Source organism: Equus quagga, chromosome 5, assembly GCF_021613505.1.
Source record: "Equus quagga isolate Etosha38 chromosome 5, UCLA_HA_Equagga_1.0, whole genome shotgun sequence".
NCBI lineage: Eukaryota > Metazoa > Chordata > Mammalia > Perissodactyla > Equidae > Equus > Equus quagga.
In genome coordinates, this window is record NC_060271.1 from 86631427 (window position 1) to 86652581 (window position 21155).

At 50.3% G+C, this 21155-nt stretch overlaps 2 protein-coding genes and 1 long non-coding RNA gene across 15 annotated transcripts in view; 1 reads left to right on the plus strand and 2 right to left on the minus strand.

Moving 5' to 3' along the window:
• Window positions 1–1594: 1594 nt before the first annotated feature.
• OTX1 (orthodenticle homeobox 1) lies at window positions 1595–8575 on the minus strand. 3 transcript variants are annotated; one of them, XM_046660561.1, is made up of 6 exons: window positions 8467–8575; window positions 8037–8105; window positions 7083–7258; window positions 6223–6431; window positions 5152–5303; window positions 1595–3863 (listed from the first exon to the last, which is right to left on the minus strand). In XM_046660561.1, the coding sequence occupies exons 4-6, from the start codon at window positions 6317–6319 to the stop codon at window positions 3045–3047; spliced, it is 1068 nt and encodes a 355-aa protein (XP_046516517.1). In that variant the 5' UTR covers window positions 6320–6431; window positions 7083–7258; window positions 8037–8105; window positions 8467–8575; the 3' UTR covers window positions 1595–3044. The 3 variants fall into 3 exon arrangements, with proteins under 3 accessions (XP_046516517.1, XP_046516516.1, XP_046516518.1); XM_046660560.1 differs by lacking the exon at window positions 7083–7258; XM_046660562.1 differs by lacking the exons at window positions 8037–8105; window positions 8467–8575 and having other exon boundaries at window positions 7083–7880.
• A 253-nt stretch (window positions 8576–8828) lies between these two features.
• LOC124239140 (uncharacterized) lies at window positions 8829–14185 on the plus strand. 2 transcript variants are annotated; one of them, XR_006888553.1, is made up of 3 exons: window positions 8829–8916; window positions 12723–12890; window positions 13941–14185. It is a non-coding gene; the product is annotated as an uncharacterized LOC124239140 (long non-coding RNA). The 2 variants fall into 2 exon arrangements; XR_006888554.1 differs by lacking the exon at window positions 8829–8916 and adding an exon at window positions 11048–11202.
• EHBP1 (EH domain binding protein 1) overlaps window positions 13340–21155 on the minus strand; it is a 403867-nt gene continuing 396051 nt past the window's right edge. For all 10 annotated transcript variants that reach the window (XM_046660551.1, XM_046660550.1, XM_046660552.1 and 7 more), the window contains 3 exons: window positions 20671–20744; window positions 14192–14306; window positions 13340–13974 (listed from right to left, as the gene is read on the minus strand). In XM_046660551.1, coding sequence (XP_046516507.1) covers window positions 13884–13974; window positions 14192–14306; window positions 20671–20744 — 280 coding nt within the window. In that variant the 3' untranslated portion in view covers window positions 13340–13883. The remainder of the gene's footprint in view (window positions 13975–14191; window positions 14307–20670; window positions 20745–21155) is intronic.

Genomic DNA, 21155 nt, shown 5'->3' on the forward strand with positions numbered 1-21155 from the left:
GGAGGGGCTGGGCCGCACAGAACCTGCTCAAGGAGCTGCGGGCGGGCGCGGCCTAGCCCCTAGGCCTGGAGCCGCACTGGCAGCCGCTGCGGGAGCCAGGGCGGCCCCGGGGCGGGACAGGCAGGGTCGGCTGAGGAGAGCGCCCCGGAGGCCCTGCAGACCCGGTGCCCAGGCCCCTGCGGCGCGAGCTGGAAGCCTCTTTGCTCCGGCCGCCGGCCCGGTCTCTTGGCCTCTCCGGCACGTGCGGGACCGGTACCCGAGGGGCCATGGCGCACGCCGGCAGGTCGGCCTCGGCCCCCCATTTAGCTGGACGCGCTGCCCCAGGAGGAGTCGGCGCGGGCGCGGCCGGGCCCTGCGCTTGGGGTCTCCCTCCGCGGGTGGCGCCGCAGGGCCAGGCTCGGCGGGGCGGCGGCTGCGCCCTCCCGCGGGCCTTTGCGGAGTCGGGGATGAGAGGTTTGTTGGAGTGGGAAGGCGCGGTGCGCCCGGGCCGGGCCTGTGGAGGCCGGAGGGAGGACGCGGCCACGCGGCCGAGGAGGCTCTTCTACGGCCGGGCTCGCAGCCCTGAGACCTCGCGCGGCGCGGGACCCTGGGGGAGGCGTCGTTCTCCAGACCCGGCCTCACGTTGTGTTCTCAGGTCTCACACGGAATAAAAAGAATAGGATGTGTTGGTCACTTTGCAGGAAACTTTTCGTTGTTTCCTTATTTCCTTCCCGCCCGGGGACCAGTTGAGCAGCTTCTCAGCCTTCCACCCAGGAGGCTTCAGGCCAGAGTCTGGACAAATCGGGGCTCTGCATTTTCTGGGTGATCGGCCCACTCCATCCCCGGTCCTACCCCTGTCTTCCCACCGGGGAGGGTGGAACCGTCCTTCCCGACCCCCTGCAAGCCCGGAGTCCTCTTCCCGTGCCAGAGGAAAACGCATCCTTGTCGCCTTTTCTAGATTTTGTGTTTGCGTTTTAAAGAAACTTCACAATTAGAACAAAGATAATTTGGCTACTTCTGGCAGGGGGCTGACGGTTTAGAGGGACATCTTAGCACGTGGAAGGAATGACTCGGATCCCCCAGCCGCCGTGAAGCCACCCGGGACAGCTCAGCAAAAAGGAAGGTTGTCTGCTGCCAACATGCAGGACACGGATCGGTTTTTTGTCGTTTTGTTTTCTTTTCCTTTTTGGCTCAGCTCTGAGAGCATTACAGAGCTATCCTTTCCCGCCTCCCGACCCTCTTCCCCTCCCCCTCTTCTTTCTGGTGCAGGCAATTAGGGTGAAGAAATCAGTGCCAGGCTCCTGCGTCTGAAGAGAAAGGAATTGCTTCGGGAATTGAGTCCTGACACCTGTCTCTGTCCTGGATGGGGAGAGGGGATGCGGGGTCAAAACGCTTGGGGGAAGAGGCCGGGCTGACCCGGAGGGGAGGACACGCCCTAAGAGAACTTTTCTGGGGACTCGTCTTGCCACGTCCTCCCGCCCGATTCCTTGGCTTCCAGCTTCATACAGGTCATTAACACGCGGGTTATTAACACGGGAGCTTCCCTCCTTTTAGGCCCCCAGCGACCGCGACCTGGGGCTGGAATCAGAAGAGCAACACTGACAAGCCGTTCATTAATTTGCATTTATTTTCGGCAAATAATGTAGATAAAAGGGGAGGAGGGGGACTGCCTTACATTTCAACAAGTAATTTGTGATCTTCACATCGGACAAATCAAATTTACAATTTACTTTCCCACCTACTGGACGAAATGGCCAAAGCCAAAATTGATACACAGGCGCGGGCTCTCCGCAGATTTCGGAGAACGAAGGTGCACTAAAAACTCACTAGACAAAACAGGGTTGTTTAAAGAGAGAGAAGCCGACAGAGGAATTGGAACTGGGGTTTGGGGCCTGGGTTGGTTTGTTTTCCCATAATGCTGTATTTTTACTTATTTTTTTCTTTTCTTTCGTTTTTGGTCTCTAAACAGGAACTGCGACCCTGTGCTTAGACCTGGTGAAGGGCTCAGCCTGCGGGGGCCCCCCCCATCCCCCTCCCCCGTACCCTGACTTGGCTGTTTCCTCCACGCTCCCGGACCCTCCCGATCCTCCGCGCCCAGCTTCCTGGAACCAAGCGATTCTCTTTAATAAATACACAAAGCGAGAAGGGGTGAGAGGCAGGACAGCTTTGCAACAACTGAAAAAGTAAAAGCGCCATCGTTTTAGGAAGAGAGGAAGAGGGACAGAGGGAAAATATTTTTTGCTTTGTTTTATATATATGTATATATATATATATGCTGTATATATCTTAAAGTTCTATTTCCTGGGCGCTAAAACGAGATATGCTCAGTTCAACCAACAGCAACTAAAAAGTTTAAGTGGCCCCTGGAACGGACCCGACTATGTACAGCATTCCCGCCGAGGCGGAAGCTTGAGCCAGTTCTACGCAGGGCGGGGCTGTGCGCGAGAGGCCGGAGGCGCGCTCCTCCCTCCGGCCTTGCCCAGCGCATCCGGCTAGGGAGGAGGAAACGCCGGGAAGCTCTGGCCTGCAGGCCGGGAGCGGGGCCGAGGGCAGCTGAAGGGGCGGCAGTCTGCACGCGAGAAACACTTAGTGGTTGTTTTGATTTCTGGTAGAGTGTGGGTGCACTCCGGTAGGCAGACATGCCAGTTAGTGACTCCAGTGTCCAGAAAGAATAAATAAAAAGTGTAGGGCTCAAACAGCGAGTCAGAGCGAAGAGCCTCCGAAGGCTGCAAGTGCATAATAACTGTCCAGAAAGACTGGAAGAGGGTGACTTAGGAGTCAGTCAAGGGTTGAGAAGGGGAGCACACAGCTCACCCTGATAGAACTTGTGGGCCAAGCCTAAGCACCGGTTCCCTCATCCAAGGGGCGGGCGGGTTTGCACATCCCCCAAGCAAGTGGTACAAAGATGAGGGCGGCACTGCAGGCGATGGGCATCTTTTGGGGGCATGAAAATTCAGGTCTGGAGAAGCTGAGGCAAGGCGGGCGGTGCAGCAGCAGCAGAAATAGGACGGGGATCGCGGAGGGCGCAGGTAGTTGCGTTTCTTCTCTTCCTTCCACTCCCGGGCTCACAAGACCTGGAACCGCCATGAGGCTTGGTCCTTATAGTCCAGACAGTCAGGCGAGTTGAAGTTGAGTTTCCAAGCAGAGGAAGCAGCAGCGGCACCAGGTTCCTTGTAATCCAAGCAGTCGGCAGAGTTGAAGGCGAGCCCCGAGCCGCCGTAGCCCTGGTGGTGGTGGTGGTGATGGTGGTGGTGGTGGCCTGAGGACTGGCTCAACGGGTGGTGCGCGTGCGGATGGTGGTGATGGTGGCCGGCCATGGAGGACGGTGCCATAGGGCTGAGCTGGTGCGGGTGGTGGTGCGAGTGCATGGGCGCTAGATATGAGCTGCAGTCCACGCCACCAAAGTAGGAAGAGGAGGGCGCAGGGTAGCCTTGGCCGTAACTGCCGCCCTGGCCGTAGGACATGGGATAAGAGGCTGCGGCTGAGGCGGCGCCTGCGGCTACCGAGCGCTGCATACACGATGCGTTGCTAGGCGCGGCCAATGGCTCGGGCACCGACACCGACGCCGGCGCAGAGCCGGGCGAGATGGAGGCCGGACTCCAGATGGAGGAGGCAGCCGGCGTACTCAACGACGACGGGACTGCCGCCGCCGGGTTCCCGCCCAGGCCTGCAGCGGCTGCAGCCGCCGGGTTGGCGGAGGCGCTGGACGCCGAGCTAGAGGACGAGGCGGAGCTGGACACAGCGGGCGGCGTGAACTGGCCGCTGCTTTCCGAGCCCGAGCTCTCCCGCACCGGGGAGGACTTCTTCTTGGCTGGGCGGCTCTTGGTCCCGCTCCCGCTCTGCTGTTGCTGGCGGCATTTGGCGCGGCGGTTCTTGAACCAGACCTGCAGCGAGCCGAGTTGGGGAGAGCGTGTCATGGGAGCGAGTAGAGCTTGCTACTTACTCTCCCTGACTCTTGGACCCACAACCCAGCCTAGGATCTCGCCTCCCTCTCCTATGAAGCCTCCACCCCTCCCCATCTCCGGCCTGGCCAGACCCTGCCTGTGTGTTCCCAGCTCCTCGACTCTCCCCCATCCTTCTCCTCGAAGACCCTCCTCTGGCAAAGTAGAGATGTGCACCTCCCCACCCCCAGCTCAACCCTGCCCCAGGGCGGAACATTTGCGTCTGTCCAGCCAAAAGTTCAGCCATCTCTAAATTGCTGCTGTTGGCTGCTTCCCAATAGCCCGGTGTATGTTTGGAGGCCCTGTCTTCTAAATAGAGCTCAGGACAGCGAGAGCACAGAGCAGGCGGCGGAGTGCGGACAGACACCAAGTCTGAGGCCCGAGCTAGTAGGCCCCTGGAGGCCCAGTGCTGCAGAGAGCGAAAATTTCGGTGGGAGCAGGAGCAATTTGGGACGGGATGCTGAACAGAGGCAGTACTCGGGGAAGTGGGAAAGGAAGCCTGAGCAGAATTTCGTTGGGCTTCTTGGCTCCAAGTGGGGAACCAAATAGTAGTCAGTCATAAAAGTTCTCACTCCTCTTGGAGGGCCCCGGTACATGGCATGGCATGTCAGGTTCTTTCTCGAGCCTCCCGGGAAGGCCGGCGAGATGAAAGGCCCTTGAGGAGAGTTCTGAGTTAAAATACGAACAGTATTTTCGGGGCCCTTTCATCGCAAAAACAGAAACAGCAAAGCCAGTAGCCAGGTTTTGCGTTCGGCATCCTCTCCGGGCAAAGGAAGCGTCTAATCAAACTGGCGCCACCCGTGGAGGGCACTTCCAGACAGGCCACCAAGCTCCAGCGGCCAAGCTCCACTCTTCCACTTTCAGGATCCCAGGGATGCAAGGCAAGGGCGGAGGCAGAATTCAGGACCCGGAAGAAAACTGCCAGGTCCTGGGGCGGCCAAAGAAGCAGGGGCAAGGGCATTTTACGTTCGGAAGCCTCACTTGTTCTCCCGCAATCGTAAAAAAGGACTTTCGATACCGAAGGCGCCCCGGAGCCAAGGGCCAAATGCAGGGCTCTAAACTAGTTCCTTTAACTTTGCCCCCTCTTCCAGGCCTGGGCCCAGCGCTAGGGGGAGTCTGAGAGCTGCTGCCCAATCTGTAAGCCCGCTCCCACACCAGGCCACCCTTCCCAAGCCCTCTCCGACCAGCCCCAACGCCCCTACCCTGACCCTGGAGCCCCCGGCCTGGGCACCTGGACTCTAGACTCTGGCAGGTTGATCTTGAGCGCCACCTCCTCGCGCATGAAAATGTCAGGGTACCGAGTCTTGGCGAAGAGCGCTTCCAGCACGTCCAGCTGCGAGCGCGTGAAGGTGGTGCGCTCCCGCCGCTGCTTCCGCGGGGTGGCTGAGGGGACACGCGGGGGCGCCTCGGGTCAGCGGTGGCCACACGGACCTGCGCTAGAGGACGCGGACAGGCCCCCGGCAGGCCCTGAGGCCGTTGCAAAAGGAAGCCAAGCTCCCAGCAAGAGACACTGCACTGAGAGGCCGAGTTTGAGAGGCCACAGGTGGAAGAAAGTGAGTGCGACTGGGAGTCAGTGTCTCCAAGACTCCAGGGCTACCCCCTTCCCTGCCCCTCGGAGATTAAGAAAGGAAGAGAAGTTATACAATCTCCCTCCCTCCACCACTGCGCCTCCCCGGCCCCTCCCTGGCTGAAGGATGGGGAAGGGATACGCAGAAACGCGACCTGGAAAACACCTTCTGAGGGAATAAATGGGGGTGAAGGAATGGGAACCAGAAAAGCAAGCCAGGATTCGGTTCAAGCCGTCCACATTAGCTATGCAAAAGTTGGTACAGGGGACCGGACTAGAGGACAATTTAACTAAGGAAGGAGAACTCCCCTTCCTCGGCTTAGCCAGTCGCTTCCCATAAGGGAAGCTCGGCTCTTCCTCTCAGGGCCTAGCGAGTGTCCAGATTCCTCATTCCATGTTGGAGGGAAAGGAATGGATTCACACACGCACACAGCACAAAAGCCACCCGTGGGAAATAAATCTGTCGGTAAAAGCGCCCTGTGCTGGCGGTGGGACCACGGCAGGATACAGGTTGCCGGTGTGGCCGGCCCGCAGGGCACACGTTGCACGTTTTCGCCGCCCTGGCCTATCACACCGACTCCGACTCTGCCCTGTGAGACTGCAGCCTGCCCTGCATTGTAAGCAGACTAGGCAAGGGGCTCCCTGGGCCTGCTGGGCAACAAAGCGTGTGCTCAAACCCGAGAGACTGAGGGTCCCCAAGGTTGGCAGGGGCTGGGGGCAGGGGCCGGTGCTCACCCGGATAGCCCACGGAGGGGTGCAGGAGGTCCATGGCGGGCCCGGCCAGGCCGAGCCCGTTCATGCCGTATGGGGGTTGTTTGAGGTAAGACATCATGCTAACAGCCGGGTGGAGGCGCCCCGACGGATCCAGGGGGGCCACGGGCCGGGCGCAGTGCGGGGCTCCCACCGCGCAGTCCTTCAAGCTCTGTTGCGTCTGGGAGCCCGGCCTGTGGAGACACAAGTCACACGGAAATCATCATTTGGAGCCATCTCAGCTTCCTGGTCTTGTCGGAGACAAGGAACCACGGGATGGGGAGGGGATGCAGGCTATGGAACGGCAGTGTGCGGTCACCTCGGCTCTACAAGGCCTTAGACCAAAGACCACAGCTTCTTTGAAAAGTAAACTTTTCTGGATCGCTACCGCTTCTTTTCGGGCTTGGAATGGGCCAAAGACACTCGTAAGGCGTCGCTAGGAGTGAGGAGAGGTTAAAAGCAGGGCCAAGCTCTGGGGAGGTCAGAGCCTGAACCGCGGAGTGTGCATGGTCCCAAGTCTAGGCAAAATTCTAAGTCGGGTAGGAGCCGACCTCATACTGCGCAAGCAAACATTTCCACAGCACCCGGGCGGCAGGCTGCCCAGGGCATGAGGCGTTGTTTCGTTTTCTTTGAAATGCTTTTGAAAGCGGGACGGAAAGGTGGACTCCAGGGAACCAAGGCGAGGCTCCGCGGAGGGAGAGCAGCATCTGGGCCTCCCCGGCACGCGTTGCCCAGTTAGCAGAGTACATTCCAGCAAAGATCTCCGCGGCTGGGTCCCGGCCCCACAGCCCACAGCCACCCCTCCAGTTGACCTCTCTGTGCCCAGCCGCTGAAAGATTGCTCACCCGGAATCCCACCAGGCCTCAAACGCAGTTACGGGCCTGGGTCCGACAGAGGCTGCCAGAAGGGGCCACTGTAGAGGTGGCGGTGCTAGGACGCGGCCCAGGTCAGGGGCGCCTCACCACGGCAGCAGGACCTTCTTTGCCAAGGCCAGCCGGTCCTTCTTACTGCCCAGTCCTGTCTGCGGACCGCCGGTTCCGGCGGGGGCGGAAAGGTGACCCACCGAGCGCCCCCAGAGGATCTCGTCTCGCAGATTTGGCCTGAGTGCAGCAGGTCCCGTGAGCTCCCTGCCTATCCTACTGGCTGAACCCGCGGCTCCGGGGCCAGATTGAGACTGGAGAACTAGGCCTCGGCGGCGTAGCTCGCGCTGACCCGCTCTGGATGGTCGAAGCCTCGCTTCCCCACTTGCCCCGAACATAAGGCTCTACTCTCAAGGGTCAGAAAGTGACGCTGGGAGAGTGGGACTGGGGCCCCAGAGGACCTGTCGCTTCACACCGCTTCGCAAGAAATCAAAGCAGGCTTGACACCCGGGCCAGGGACTTCAGGGAAAGAAGTTAGAGCTCAGGGCGCCTCCCTCTCCTATCCTCCGGGACCCACGGCCTGGGCTGGGGGAACCCAGTTTGCAGGGAAAGGGGACGAAAGGGAAACAGCTGGGACTCTTGGGCCAAAGGAGAATGGGACTCAAGTTGCGGCCACTCTCTGCTAGGCTGCAGCTTGAGTTTTCAAAGACTTTCTCCAAACTTATTAGTTCAGCTCGGTTACTTCGGAGGAGGCGGGGGAAACGGCGCGGGCCGCAGCAGAGCTCTGGGGTCCTCCGTGCACCGAAAGGGGGGCCAGGCCGCTCCCAGCCCTGCCCACCTGCCGGGGATGTGGGAAGTGGGGACCCGTTGGAGGAGGAGGAGGCAAGAGCACCCGACGCGCTCCTAGAGTCCCGGGCGGCCCCGCGGCTTTCTCCTTACCTGCCCTCAGCTGCCGGGGCCGCTCACCATCTACCTCGCGCCCTCACACAGACCTGCCGGGCAGCCAACCTGCAAAACAGAGCGGCACAGGAATTACCCGCCGGGCTGGGCGGTTGGTCGAGGACACCTGGATTTCTTTCTTTTCTCAACTTCCGTCCTCCCTTTTCTTTCTTTCCAGTTGCTCTGTGCGTGTCCCTCCAGGTTTCACTTTATTGCACAGACACTTTGTTTGCAAAGCCCTACACACCCCTCAGACACTACCTCGCCCGGACTGAGCCGCGGGGCCGCAAAGGGGAGGGTGGGGGTGAGAGGGGCAGAGTTGGGAGGTGGCTCGCGGTTGCAGCTGCACTCCCAGTACAACGTGGGGGCGGTGGGGACTGGGGAAGTCCTGCAGAGGCACTTTGCAAACTAAATAAATCAAGCGATTTACCTTGTCGGAGTGAAGTGGCTTGTCTTGGCCGGTTGTTTAGGTGATTGGAAACGTAGCCTGATGAAGATTGATCACCTTTCTACTGCCCTCCCCGGGTATGTGAACGCGAGGTGAGTGCGTAACGGGGCTAGGCTGCCAATCCTGGGCCCCGCGCGGGCTGAGTGACAGGGAACCGGGCAATGGCAGCACGAGCCGGGGGTTACCTCCGCGCGCCCCCGCCCTCCCCCGCCCCCTGCACCCCGCCCTCCCCGCCCGCCCGCCCGCGCGCCCCGCCCCGGTCGCGCGCTAACTCGGGGGCTTGGTCCGCAAACGCGGCCCAGAGCGGGGCGAGGAAGGCGAGCGCAGCGCCCGAGCACCGGCCGCAGAGGGGGACGTCGGTCCCGAGGCCGCCCCGGGGCCCCCGCGCTTCTCTCGCCCTTTCGGCGCCCCGGAGGGAGTAGCAGAGAGGAGGTGAGGTGCTGGAGAACCGGTTCCCTCGTTCTCCCGCGCGCCACTCGTCTCGGCGGCCCGGTTGTGGGCGCGAGGACTCCAGAGTGGCGGGCTGCAGGAGAGCGGGCCCCCGGCCCCTCTCGCCGCGCCGCGGGCCCCAGCGTCTTCCTCCCCACGCCGCCACCTGCAGATGGAACGCCGCGGGCGGCTCGTGCTGGCACAGGCTACTTTGCCGAGCGCGGGAGCGGCTCCAGGGGCGCAGATCCCGCCTCGGCGCCTCGGGACTCCGGAGTCCGGGAACAGCACCCGCAGGGGAGGCACCGCCACCTACCTGCTCCTCGGCGTCTCCTGGGGTTCCCACTCCCTACGAAGGGTGTTTGCAAATCTTAAACACTTCCTCTGAAATGTTGGAGCCCAGCGTACCCTCTCCCTTACACACACGCTCTACTTCTGAATCGACAGATTTTGAGAGGAAACTTTCTCTTTCACACTCTCTCTCCCTCCTTCCCGGTTTCCTTCTACCAAGGCCAGTCTGGTGGAAAACGTGGCCACAGACCCCTACCCTCAATTTCTTTTCCACATGCCGCAGAAGGAGCCTCCTTGACGCGATTTCCCCGGGTTGTTCGTACTGGCAAAGCCCATTTCCCAGCCGAACAAACTTCTCAAACACGTCTACCTGGGTAGACTTCTCAAAGCGCAAAAAACTCTTTTCTCCCCAACACCGAGCAACACAATTCTTCTAAATGGCACCTCCTCCTGAATATTAGGCACGACTTTATTCCCTTTCGAGGAATTCCTACCCCTTCTTCCTAATCCCCCCTCCCCTCCACCCCAACAGGCGGAGTGAAAAGTTTGAACAGGAGTAAGTGTGAGGGCGAGTCAAGGCGCTGCCAGGCGCATCGCGGAGGGGAGCGCCGGCGCTGCCCGGGCCGCGGGGTCGGGCCCCGAGAGCGGACGGGGCGCTGGGCGAGGAGGAGGAGGAGAAGGAAGGGGAGCCCGCTGAGTGAAAAGGGGCCGCGGCCGCCGCTCATCAAAGTGCTTCCCCCTCCCCCAAGCGACACTTTCCTTTGGAGTCCGAATAAAATACGGTAACAGAATATGATGGAGGGCACACTGTTTCCTTAACTGCTTCTCAAAGGACTCGGGAGATCTTCTTAGGACCTTTAATAAGGCTTTGGTCGGTTCTTTTGTTGATCTCTCAAAATCAACTCCTTCTAATTGAAGTTGGAGCTGAAAGCGAGCTAATGTTCAAAGAAAGTGGCCGCCAGACCAACGAAATTACATTTTTTTTTTTTTTGGACGATGAGGGAACATCTAATCAAAGGGGCCAAGGAGGAGGGGTGGGAGTGGAGGAGTAGGAAGGAGAAAAGGAGGTTTTACAAGATCCTTCTCTGGTTCACAAAAGTCAGCGACACGGGCGCTTCTCTCCAGAACAAAGACACCGCGGCCCATTCACAAAAGGAAAAGAAAGAGAGACAGAGAGAGAACACAATAAAAGAAAGAGAGAAAAGGAAAAACAAGAGAAAGAAAAAGCTTTAAGAGGAAAAGAAACTGCGCAGAGCGCAGCGCTGACCCGGCCGGGGACACACCTTAGGCTGGCGCAGGCCCCCGGGGGGAATAGCCCGCGCGGCCCGCGCTCGGAGCCCCCGAGACGGTGCAGAGGTTTAAAGAAAGAAACGAAATACACCCCCGCCTTGAGCACCGGAGAAAGGCGCGGGCTGGAGCGCACTAGTTTTTAGAGTTTTTAGAGGGGACCAGGCTGTGGGCGTCGTAGGGTGAGCGTCCGCAGCGTCTGCGTCCCTAGCCCGGCGCTGCCCCAGCCTGGGCCTGCGCTCCGTGTGCCTGGGTTCACCCTCCGTTCCCGGGGCGCCTGCCCTTGTCCCCGTCCCGCAATCTCCTTCTTGCACTCCTGCCTCCTCCGGGCCGTTCTGCCTGCGGTGCAGCGCCGGGCCGAGGTCCGGCGCGGCGCGGTGGGGCGGCCGTGCGCGCTGGAATGTGCTCAGGCGGTCCCCAGGGCCCGCCACGCGGGAGTCCGGCGCTCTCGGTTCCAGATGCTGCCACGGTCTCGGGGAAGTTGGGAGGTATCAAGTAGCACGATTTTTTTTTTTTCCCCTAATGAGAGTATTTATCTAATCCCAAATTGCAGGCGAATTTTCTTAATGCTCAACCCATAAAACCCCGGGATTAAGAGAAGAAAGAGAGAGAGGACAGGGGAGAGGGTGGAGAGTAGACAGCGAGAGACTGAGATGAAAGTTTCTTGTACGCCGCGTAGAGGACTGAGGCGGCCGTCGCTAGGCAAACGTCCAGGTGGGAGACGCTGGGCCAGAAGCCGCGACCGTTCCAGTAGTGGCCCCAGCGCCGTGAGGGGAAGAGGGGGCATCGCGGGAAAGGGCATGTCGACCCACCTCGAGGTCCCTGGGCCGGGGAGGGGGCGTGGGAGCTGGGCCTCAGGACCCGGATCCAGCATCCAGGTGACCTCGAGGCCGGGTCAGACTCTGGAAGACACTTGGGACAGGGGAGGGGTTTGGCTCCGGGGCCGTGGGATCCTAGCCAGGGGCGGAAGTTCTGCACCGGCCCGCAGGCTGTGCCCAAACCAGCCGGATGCCAACGCTCCTCCTCCTCCTTCTCGGCGACCCCCGGCCCACAGCTTCTGTTCCCAGAGCGCGGGCTTTCGGGTTCCCGGCCTCTCGGCATGCTGGGCTCGCGCCTGCGCTCCGGAGGCAGCCTTTGGGCACCGCGCGACGAAATCGGGACGCGGCGCCCTCGCCGCGAGCCTGACCCGGCTAGTCCCGGGGGTCCGCGCCGCGCCGCCGCTGCGGGGCGTGCGGGCGCCACGGAGTAGCTCCCATGGAAACCCCGCGAGGCTCGGGCCTGGGGCAGACGGGGCAGGGAGAGGGTAGCAAGTCTGTGCCTAGGGAAGGCTTGTCACTTGGCAGGTCAGGAGCGGCTGGGGGAGCCGCCTCTCTGCGAGGCTCCTCAGGAGGGAAGGTTCCCCGAATCCAGCGTAAAGGGGTGGGGGGCGCTGGCCACCCAAGCCCCAGGCTGCTTCAGGCTGGCGATTTCCGCCTGGGGGCTTCCCTGGCGGTAGAGCAGGGTTCTGAGAGCTTCCCCCAGAGAACGAGGAAAGAGGGCAAATACCCGATTTCATTTCGTTCCGATAACTTTTCAATAACTTCTTAAAATCCTTGTCATGAAGAAATTCTGCTGTACCAAGTTTTCATTATCCTTTTCAAAGAATGGCAATTGAAGGCGGCTACAGATTTTCCGAGCGGAATTTGTGTGTGCATAACTATTTGTATGTATACGTACATAGATGTATGTGTGTATATTTATGTATGTGTGATCTAGGCTAAAGTTTAAATGCTGGTGGACTGTCCTCTCTGTCTCCAGACTTGTTGAACGAGCTTTCTTTGTTTGGGACACCTCTGCAGAGGAGTGATGGAAACTACCATAAAATCGCCAGTTTTTTCTGTAGCCTAGAACTTCTTTGCTAAGTTCCCTTCCACTCATCTCATACACACATATCTGCACACACACTTAACCCCCTCCCCCAACAATAACCCTCTTCCTTTCACCTCCTTTCACTTCAGCACCTACAGACTTGCCAGTTATCAGAAGTCATAGTTCTTCCTCATGAGTGCAAAATTATAACTGAAAATATTAACGTGGAAAATTCATCAAGATATTAGCATTTTTTTCAGTGCTGTGGAATCACAAATTTCCTCAAATCTTTAACAACAGAGATGACCCTTAACCAAAGATGATAGTTTACAATGCTTAAGATAATATGACTAACTGCTTTTCAATTCACATTCGTGTGTCAGCAGGGCCCCTCTGGGATGATGTAAACTTACTCAGCTCCAAATACAGCCAGGATCCTGTCCTGCAATCAAAAGGACCCCTTTTTTCCCACAAGAAAAGTCTTATGGATACACAAACTTCTCCTTAAACCAGTGTCAAGTTTTCATTGCAAGGAAGTAGCAGCAGTGTTTAAGGTAAGAAAGTTTCTGCTTTTATTGAAAATTTATATATGACTCAGTATTGTAATAAATAAACGGATAACCATTTTCACAAAAAATGACAGTGCGATGCTAGAGAAGAAAATATTAATTGGGGGATTTACTCATAGTGGCAAGACAGACTTTTATCAATACAGAATAAATATTAACAGCATTCTTGAGCCAACGTTGAGACCCAACAAAATTGTAGGAACCAAGCTAGATGTAATAAATAATTATCCAGAGAAAAAGATGGCGCATTCTCAGATGATAAGCCCGTCTTTGTAAACTGATGTATGTCAATTAGTCCCATCCTCACAGCTCACCTTTAAATCACAGGACTTGTCTCAGGCTAGGTTACAGAGCCATCCTCTGAAGAAAGCAGAGGAGAGGAGCTCTATTATCCTTACAGTGAAACGCAAAACAACTGCAGAAAATCCCACTGGTAAATAGAACACAGTTTAATAAGCAGATTGAATATGATCTAACTATAAAATTTAGGTAACAGAGTCAGTGTTAGATATGGCAGGACTGGAAAAAAATCATTCATGACATTTTTCTTATCCCTCTTTTACCCCCCCTCCCACCATCATTATGCTATTAACAACAACAACAACAACAACAATGTTTTCAAATTTTCCTCCCATCAGAAAAGGAGGGAACATAATGCGGGAAGGGTTTTCTTTTCTTTCTTCTCTGAACAGTTTCTTGAACACTCCCAATACCAATCACTCACAAGGTATCTGTGCAAATCTATTTCACATGATTTCAAGGAAATGATTAACTCACATACACAAAAAATCCTTAAACAAAGCTATTTTGGAGTTCTGTATATTATCTGGAAAGGAGGGAAGAAAAGGGGTGGGGGTAGTAGTAAAGAAGTACAATCCAGCCAAACAAAATGTTAAAGTTTTAAATCAACAACGAGTCTGACTTTTTCTGGTCTGGGGACCCAAGACTAAAATGTTGGGAAAGATTCTGGTCCGGCTGTTATTGAAGAACACATTTCTCTTCTTTCTTGGCCATCTTGCCTTTGTTTTGCTCCAGAGTTCGCTCCAAATGCTCATCTTCTTCTTCGGCCCTGGAAGTCAAACAGGAAACAAAATTATTTTTCTTCGTGGAGGGCAGAGCAGCACTGCCCTCTCGCCCGGCATTTGGAGCCCCAGCGGGGACGGGGATCTCGGGGCCAGCGGGAGGCTGCCCCGGCCCACCCGAGACCTCTGGACTGAACTTTCGGCGAACTTCTCGGCCCCTCAGCAGGCGGCAGAACCTGGATCCCGACCCCACCGCCCACTCACTGCTTCTCCTGAGCGTCCAGGTCCCTGACTAGCGCGTCGCGCTTGTTCACGAGGGCCACCAGCTCATCCAGCAGGAGTTGCTCGCGTCGCTTCTGGGCCTCGGTCTTCTGCCAGTCTGCAGAGGACGAGAGGCTCGTTACCCACCCGAAGGGCCTCGGCACACCCGGCCCCTGCCCTCCCTTTCCCGCCTTTCCAGTTTCCTTGTACTTCTCCGCAAACCATATTATAGAGTCCCACTAGCTAGTGTTTTATGGAGTTTGGCCGTCGTGGTGAGGATTTCACCCCTCAAACCTTACTTTCTAAATACTTCTCGCAGATCGAGATGGCTACGGCTGGGATGGAACCTGCAGAAGTGACCAGGTGTGAGCCGGCGGCCAGCCAGAGGTGCGCACCTGATTTCAGCCAAAGTGGGGGAGGGAGAGCTGGAGTCCTAGAAGAGGTCGGCCGAGGGCTGGTGGTGGGGGATGTGGGTAAATGAGGAGGCGGGAAGCAGAGATGGGCGATAAAATCATTCTGAAAAGGCTAGAGAATCTGCCTGAGAACCTATCCTCCTCCCCCACCCCCGTGCTCACCCCATACAGCCCATTCTTCGCTAATTTCCTCTTCGCTCTATTTTAGCAGTTGGATGTATCTCACACTGGGCGCCATATGCTTCACAATAACTTTAAAAGTAGTGAATCGGCTAATTAGCATTTTTCTTTGAAGTAAAAAATAAATTTGCTCTGCAATATTACACTGCAGCTCTCGATCGCATCACAGCCAGTTTTCTTTTGGAGAGGTTTGCTGGGTGGTTTCAAATCAAAGCACTTTTGCAAAGGAAAAATTACATACTTCTGTTTGAAACCCAAGTTAAAGGTTGGAAAACTCGATGGGCAGTGCTCTTTCCATGGGTAGGGACAGTTTTTTGAAGGTTTTAGGCCCCAATAATATGTTTCCTATTCTTTGCTGGTCCGATCATTTCCTTAAGATGAGCAGCAGTTTCGTTTAATAAAAACAGGACCAAATCGAACATTTAAAGCACTTTTGAAACCAAAGCCAACTGCTCTCTGGCCAGACTGTAAGGGCTTGTAGCTGTCAATCAATCCCCAGTCTACCCCGCCTCCCTCATTAGGAAGGTAAACAATGAAAAGAAGAAGTAGATGATGAGGCAGATAGCAGAACAAATGAGGACCTAGAGGGAAACAGGACACCAGCTTTAAACACACACACACACACACACACACACAAAACCATGGCCACTGACTCATGCGGCCCCCTCCCCCAGCAAATGCACTTTCCAAAAAACAGAGAGGAGTGCAATCCTTTCGGGTTTCTCTCTTCTCTCTCCATTGCCCTGGGCAATCATGTTAAAACTCACATGGCTGGTGCTTATTCAGATAAACCTAACAATGCACACCGCTGGTTACCATGTGAATCTTCACAAAACACACAAGAATGTGCTGGTTCAAATCCCTGCGACCTCCTCCAAAGCAAAATTTATTCAAGACAGCAAACTGCTCAGCAGCTTTATGAAAGCAAATGGTGCTAGAGGGAATTCTATCTTGTATTTACAAATTAAAAATTAGATGCATCATCATGCAATAAAGGTTAGAATAGCAGCAAAAAGCTAGAATGGTTTATTCAATTTTACCACTATTCCTTTCATTATAAACTCAAATACACACATACATATATATATGAAACATGCCATGTATTAATTATCCACATTGCATACAAAGCATCACACAAATAAATACATGTAGTGGCCACATAACATTCTTGTAAAAAAAGAAGTGAAATATTCTATAGCATGAAGAGGAGTAAAGAAACTATTATTATGGAAAGTTTTTTCCTGAATGTAAGAATTTAAAAAATAACAAAACAGCAACATTGAAGAAAAGCCACATAATTTATCTATCACAATTTTACTCTTTGGATTTAAATGCAACTGAGGTCAGGAATTCTGGACAATTTTCTAATCTGGTTCTTGTTCTTAAACAGTCTCATTCTACACAACAGAAAAATTAATAGACTCTTCAGGTTGGAAAGATCTTAAAGGTCATCTAGTCTAATTTCAGGTAACCGTAGTTCTAGAAATATTAACTCAGAGAAAAACCTGCTAAATTTGTAAAAGATTTGTAACTAAATTTTATAATTATTAAGATTAGCAAATTCTGATGAATATTAATTTTTCCATTTCCAACCTCAAGAAATTATTCTGATTATAAGCTTTAGTTTATAATTCGTTACTTCCAAAAGATTTTGATAAGAGCTTTACGACTGGGAAATAAATTTTCTCCACCACGCATAAAAATATAATTAAATTGAAAATTATAAAAATTTTTAAAACCAAGAGAAAATAAATTTTAACAACACATAAAATTATAAAAATTTTTAAAGCAACACATAATTTTCCTAATTAAATTATTCCTTCTCTTAAGCGACTTGACATCACTTTTAAGGCTTTAATTGATAACTAGAAATATCAAGATTTCTTTAATTTTTAAAAAATAAGGCTTTAACAATATATATGGATGAGAGAGAAAAGAGAGAAAACTCTTTTTTTAACCCCTGCGATACTGAATAATTTTTAAAATCTTAACTTTTTCCTAGCTCAATAATGACATTTCTCCTAACTGTAACAAAAATACTTTTAAGTTATGAATATTTAGGTAATTTTCATTATTTCTAACTGACATTAGAATTTAAAATGCTCTAGCATAAATTTATAGGATTTTTCATATTAAATGTCATTACTACATTAACATGTATCTACAAAATATTAGTCAATTGTACAGGAAATAGCTATGTGTGGTGAGTAGATTTTACACTAGCAAAACTACTTTTACTTTGTATTTGCTTTCTCATGGGAGTAAATTTAATAAACATACACATGCATATTTGAATGATAATTTGGTAAACAAACTATTTTGATGATTTAAAAAATTTAATAATATCTTAAAGTTGATCACAATTCACATTTATATGTTCAAGTCTAAATTTAAAAAATTTAAAATCCCCTTTTAAATAGCTTCACCTAGATGTAATGTCATGTTTGAAAAACCTGCACGTAAATTTATGTTACCTGTTATGCATTGTAAGAAAGGATTACTCACCTATAACACCAGTCACAGCTAGCTAGATGCACTGACTTTGGCTTGGACAGACTACAGTGTGAGTTCTGATTAATTTAAAGATTCCATCATACTTTTGCTACAAAAGCCATATCCTCTCGCAACAAATAGGATTAAGTTTTGATGCTGCATTTGAGCCAAAGTGTTGAAATAAAGAGATTCTGTTTATGTCCATCTGCAGTGAGCTGTTTTGTTAATATAAAAACTCTTTTTGATATATAGGGCCAATTATTCATTCTCCAATTCAGTTTATTTGCTGAAGTTGATAATTACCTTAGAAAAAAGGCAAAAGAAATACCTATAAACACTCTAACAGAAAGGACCTAAAGTTCTTGTAGTAAACCTTCAACCTTGCCACTATAAATAAGCCTGGCACTTTGATGAAAATTAACACTAGTTTTGTAAAGAGCACATTGGGGGATTGCAGTCAAGTCTTATCTTTAGTTCCAGTCAACTAGCAATCCTGAAAGAGTTTGCATCATCATCAGAGCAGGCCATTTGATAGGATTCTACTGCTGTACCTAATCAGTCTATGGAAGACTGTGGCTGTGCTGTGTAACAAAGCTAAAATAGATTTACAAATGGGGTTTTAGGGGATAAGCTCCTCCACAGGATTACATATTGATTTTAAATATAAAAAGCTTATCATATAAACCATAACTACAAAAATAGTGAACCTATGCATAAATCCCTTTAGAAGAGCACCCACTTCAAACTCTAAGCCAAGAATAAATCAAGATGTACAAAATCCTAGAGAAGATCCATTTCTTGTGCAGAAAATGAACACACCACTTTCTAAAAGCCCACCCCAATGTGTGCAGAAATGAATTTATCTTTCCTGAGGGGGCATTAAATAATCTGGAACAAAAAAACTATAGGAAAAGTATCTAAAAGATGTTTGTTAGCTTAAGGGATGCTACAACTTAGCTCAGTAGAGTGAAACTCCTGCTATGAAAAAGCCCTCAGGGAAAGAAAGGTAAAAAACAGGCCAAAGTGATAATGGATTCTCAGAATAATGGATATATTGAATTTTTTTTCTCTCTCAAACCAAGCTGCTAATATTTCTTTCAGTGTGCTATGACTATTAATAGTCTGTGCTTTTCTCCTGGTGAATGGTTTCAGCAGCAGATTTCTTTGAAAAGATTTTAGTTTATTTATTATGAAAACCATCTTATGGCTACCAGGTAGAAGAGATGGGAAAGAAAAGAGGAATGAACTTTAAAACAAAGGAAAGCAAAACAAAACCAATTAATGTTGCCTATTCATGTGTTTTCCTGGGGTGTTTTAACATTCCCAAAGGCTACTGAACTGCACACGTGCCCATTCTAAGGGTTAGCTCAGAGGACACTGTCTTCACAGAACTGAACATCATGATATCCGTGCCTCTCTAGGACAAGCCAGTCCACGTACTGCCCAGGCTGGTGGGAAGCCCTCTCTCTAAGAAAGTGTCTTTATTTGTCATCAACAGGCTGCCTCTTTCCTCAAGTCTCTTTTTTTCCCTCAATCAGAAACAGAAACTAGCTGAGAGACTTAAGGCACCATCACATATGGGACGATAATATTAATTAAAAAATAAAACAGAATAAAATCTCAAAAAACTAGCAATTGTATTAAAGGTGTTTCAAAAGGAAAAACTATTTTTTCACCTCTTCTTCAAAAATATGGTCTTCTCTATGTACAAGAAGAGCAGGCAGATGAAATGTTAGATTATTTAAGACTGCAGGTCTGGTATACAGGGATAGGACTGCTGATGACAGTGGGATCTTTTATATGAATCACGGCCCTCCTTTTAAGACAGAATTTGGTATAATACTGGTTTTGGGATAGAAGCAATATCTGCCTTAGAAGTCAACTGTATGGTATCAAGTCGTATTTTAGGGATGATTTAACTTAGTATACATGAGAGAGTGGCTAAAAAAAATGTTAATACTCTGTATTGAGTGTAATGTATAATGAATCTATAAAGAATAAACTGTATAATGAGTTACATATTATACATACTATATATATACATTTCATATTACACATACATATATATACCATATAAATAGTATTTGCTGTACATACTTTTCAACTGACTATTTAGCTTTCCAATCTCTTTTAAAGACTGTACTGTTACTACAAAAATTATATGAAGAGGAAAAATACCATTTAGTATACTTGTGCATTTTCTTTCAAAGGCAAGTTTCATAGAACTTCTTAAATAATTTTGACAAATTTTACAGTCATTATCAATGGCATAATTTGATACATTCGGATAGCCACTTGAAGGAAATTAGCTATCTGAAGCCTTTTAAATAAAGTAAGTCTGATTTCTAAACAAGGATATACAAATATTGTCAGTCACATTTATCAAATGAGATTATGGATATAAAAGTAATTAAAAAATAAAACTTCTATAAATGTATAAGATACTAGTTAGATAAATAGCATGTATTTTATTTAATAACAATATTAATTAAGATATTTTAAAATGTATGGTTTCATTTGGCTTTCCCTTACAAACTAAAATTTCCAGTTTCTGAACTAATTAGAATTGACCTATTATGGATCAGGTACCTTATCAGGTGAAGAAGGAAATTACCATGGACAGTCAATGGGTTAAGAGGTCAATATAGAATAGGAAAATCAATTTGCATTGATTAGACAAAAGGTCCATTTTACAGAGCCCAGAGGATTAGCTTTTAAGCAGACATCTTTGAACTATAAGACATTTTCAACTAAGAGGTGTAAGGAGAACAGCATTCTAAAACACCTAAGAATTTTTTAAAATAATCATAAATAGTAAATACTATAGTTAAGCTAGCTGATGTTTACTGATAGTATAAACCATCCTTAGGACTACCATATAATTCATTTAAAAGCTTTATGAAAAGTGTGAAAGTGTTTCATTTATCTCTTCTGCCAATCTTTGCCTGAATATTCACTTAATAGAAGTTGGAATCTTAAGAACTAAAGTAGACTGAACAGGTGACATCAATTAAATATTAAGGTAAAAATTTAGAGTCTGAATGTGAAAAATCAAAATGATAAATGTTTCCCAAACCTCCCTACTGGAAACAACTTTAAATTGCACATAGTAAAATGTAATTAAATCATTTAACTCCCTATATTTTCCATTTTGTGCACATTTAAGCTTACTGACAAAAGTTAAGACACTTTTGTGTTTAATAGCAAGCATAATGATTATCTATCTGGATTAGGGTCCTGAGGTTTTACGTGACTATTTCTGCCTCTAAAGCATTTATTTGTAATTCTTGTTGGGTCCTAGTTGGGCCACACCTAGTGAGACCAGAAGTGTATTACACTCTTTAAACCTCTGACACTGACACCGCACATCCGTCACTCCACCACAGCATTTCTCACCTTCAATGGCCAGCATTGCCCGCAATTCCCGATTCAGCAGTTCATACCGGCGTTCTAAATCATGTTCTTTTTCCCTAGGCAAGTTGCAAAAAGTTCATCAATATGCTAATTACTAAATCATTAAACACTTAAAAGAACCTTTAGGTTACATTGATTTTAGGACTCATAACTGACTTTTCTCTTTAACTTTAAGCTACTCCAAACAAATGATACACAAACCTAAAACCTTCCTCAGCTTGAGTATTTACTAGTGCGATTATTTTTCTCCTTCAATTTTGAATTGCACAGAGGTATATTTTAATCTGTGGATAAGTAGTCTCATTCTTCAGTGCACCTTGTATTAAATGCCAGCTATAAGGCTATTTTGTAAAATATTTTTCATAGTTCACAATAAACATTCTTTTGTCTAGAACTCCATGTGAAAAGACTATAAAAAACATGAAAGTACTACCAGTGTAAGTCTAATACAGAGATGATTAAAAATC

What these genes read in the sequence shown, in the direction of transcription:
- OTX1 (XM_046660560.1), bottom strand. Translation starts at nt 6,319, where the DNA reads ATGATGTCTTACCTCAAACAACCCCCATACGGCATGAACGGGCTCGGC. An exon ending in CCCCTCCGTGGGCTATCCGG is followed by an intron (nt 5,304 to 6,222) that starts GTGAGCACCGGC and finishes GTGTCCCCTCAG; the next exon opens with CCACCCCGCGGAAGCAGCGG. An exon ending in TGCCAGAGTCTAGAGTCCAG is followed by an intron (nt 3,864 to 5,151) that starts GTGCCCAGGCCG and finishes GGCTCGCTGCAG; the next exon opens with GTCTGGTTCAAGAACCGCCG.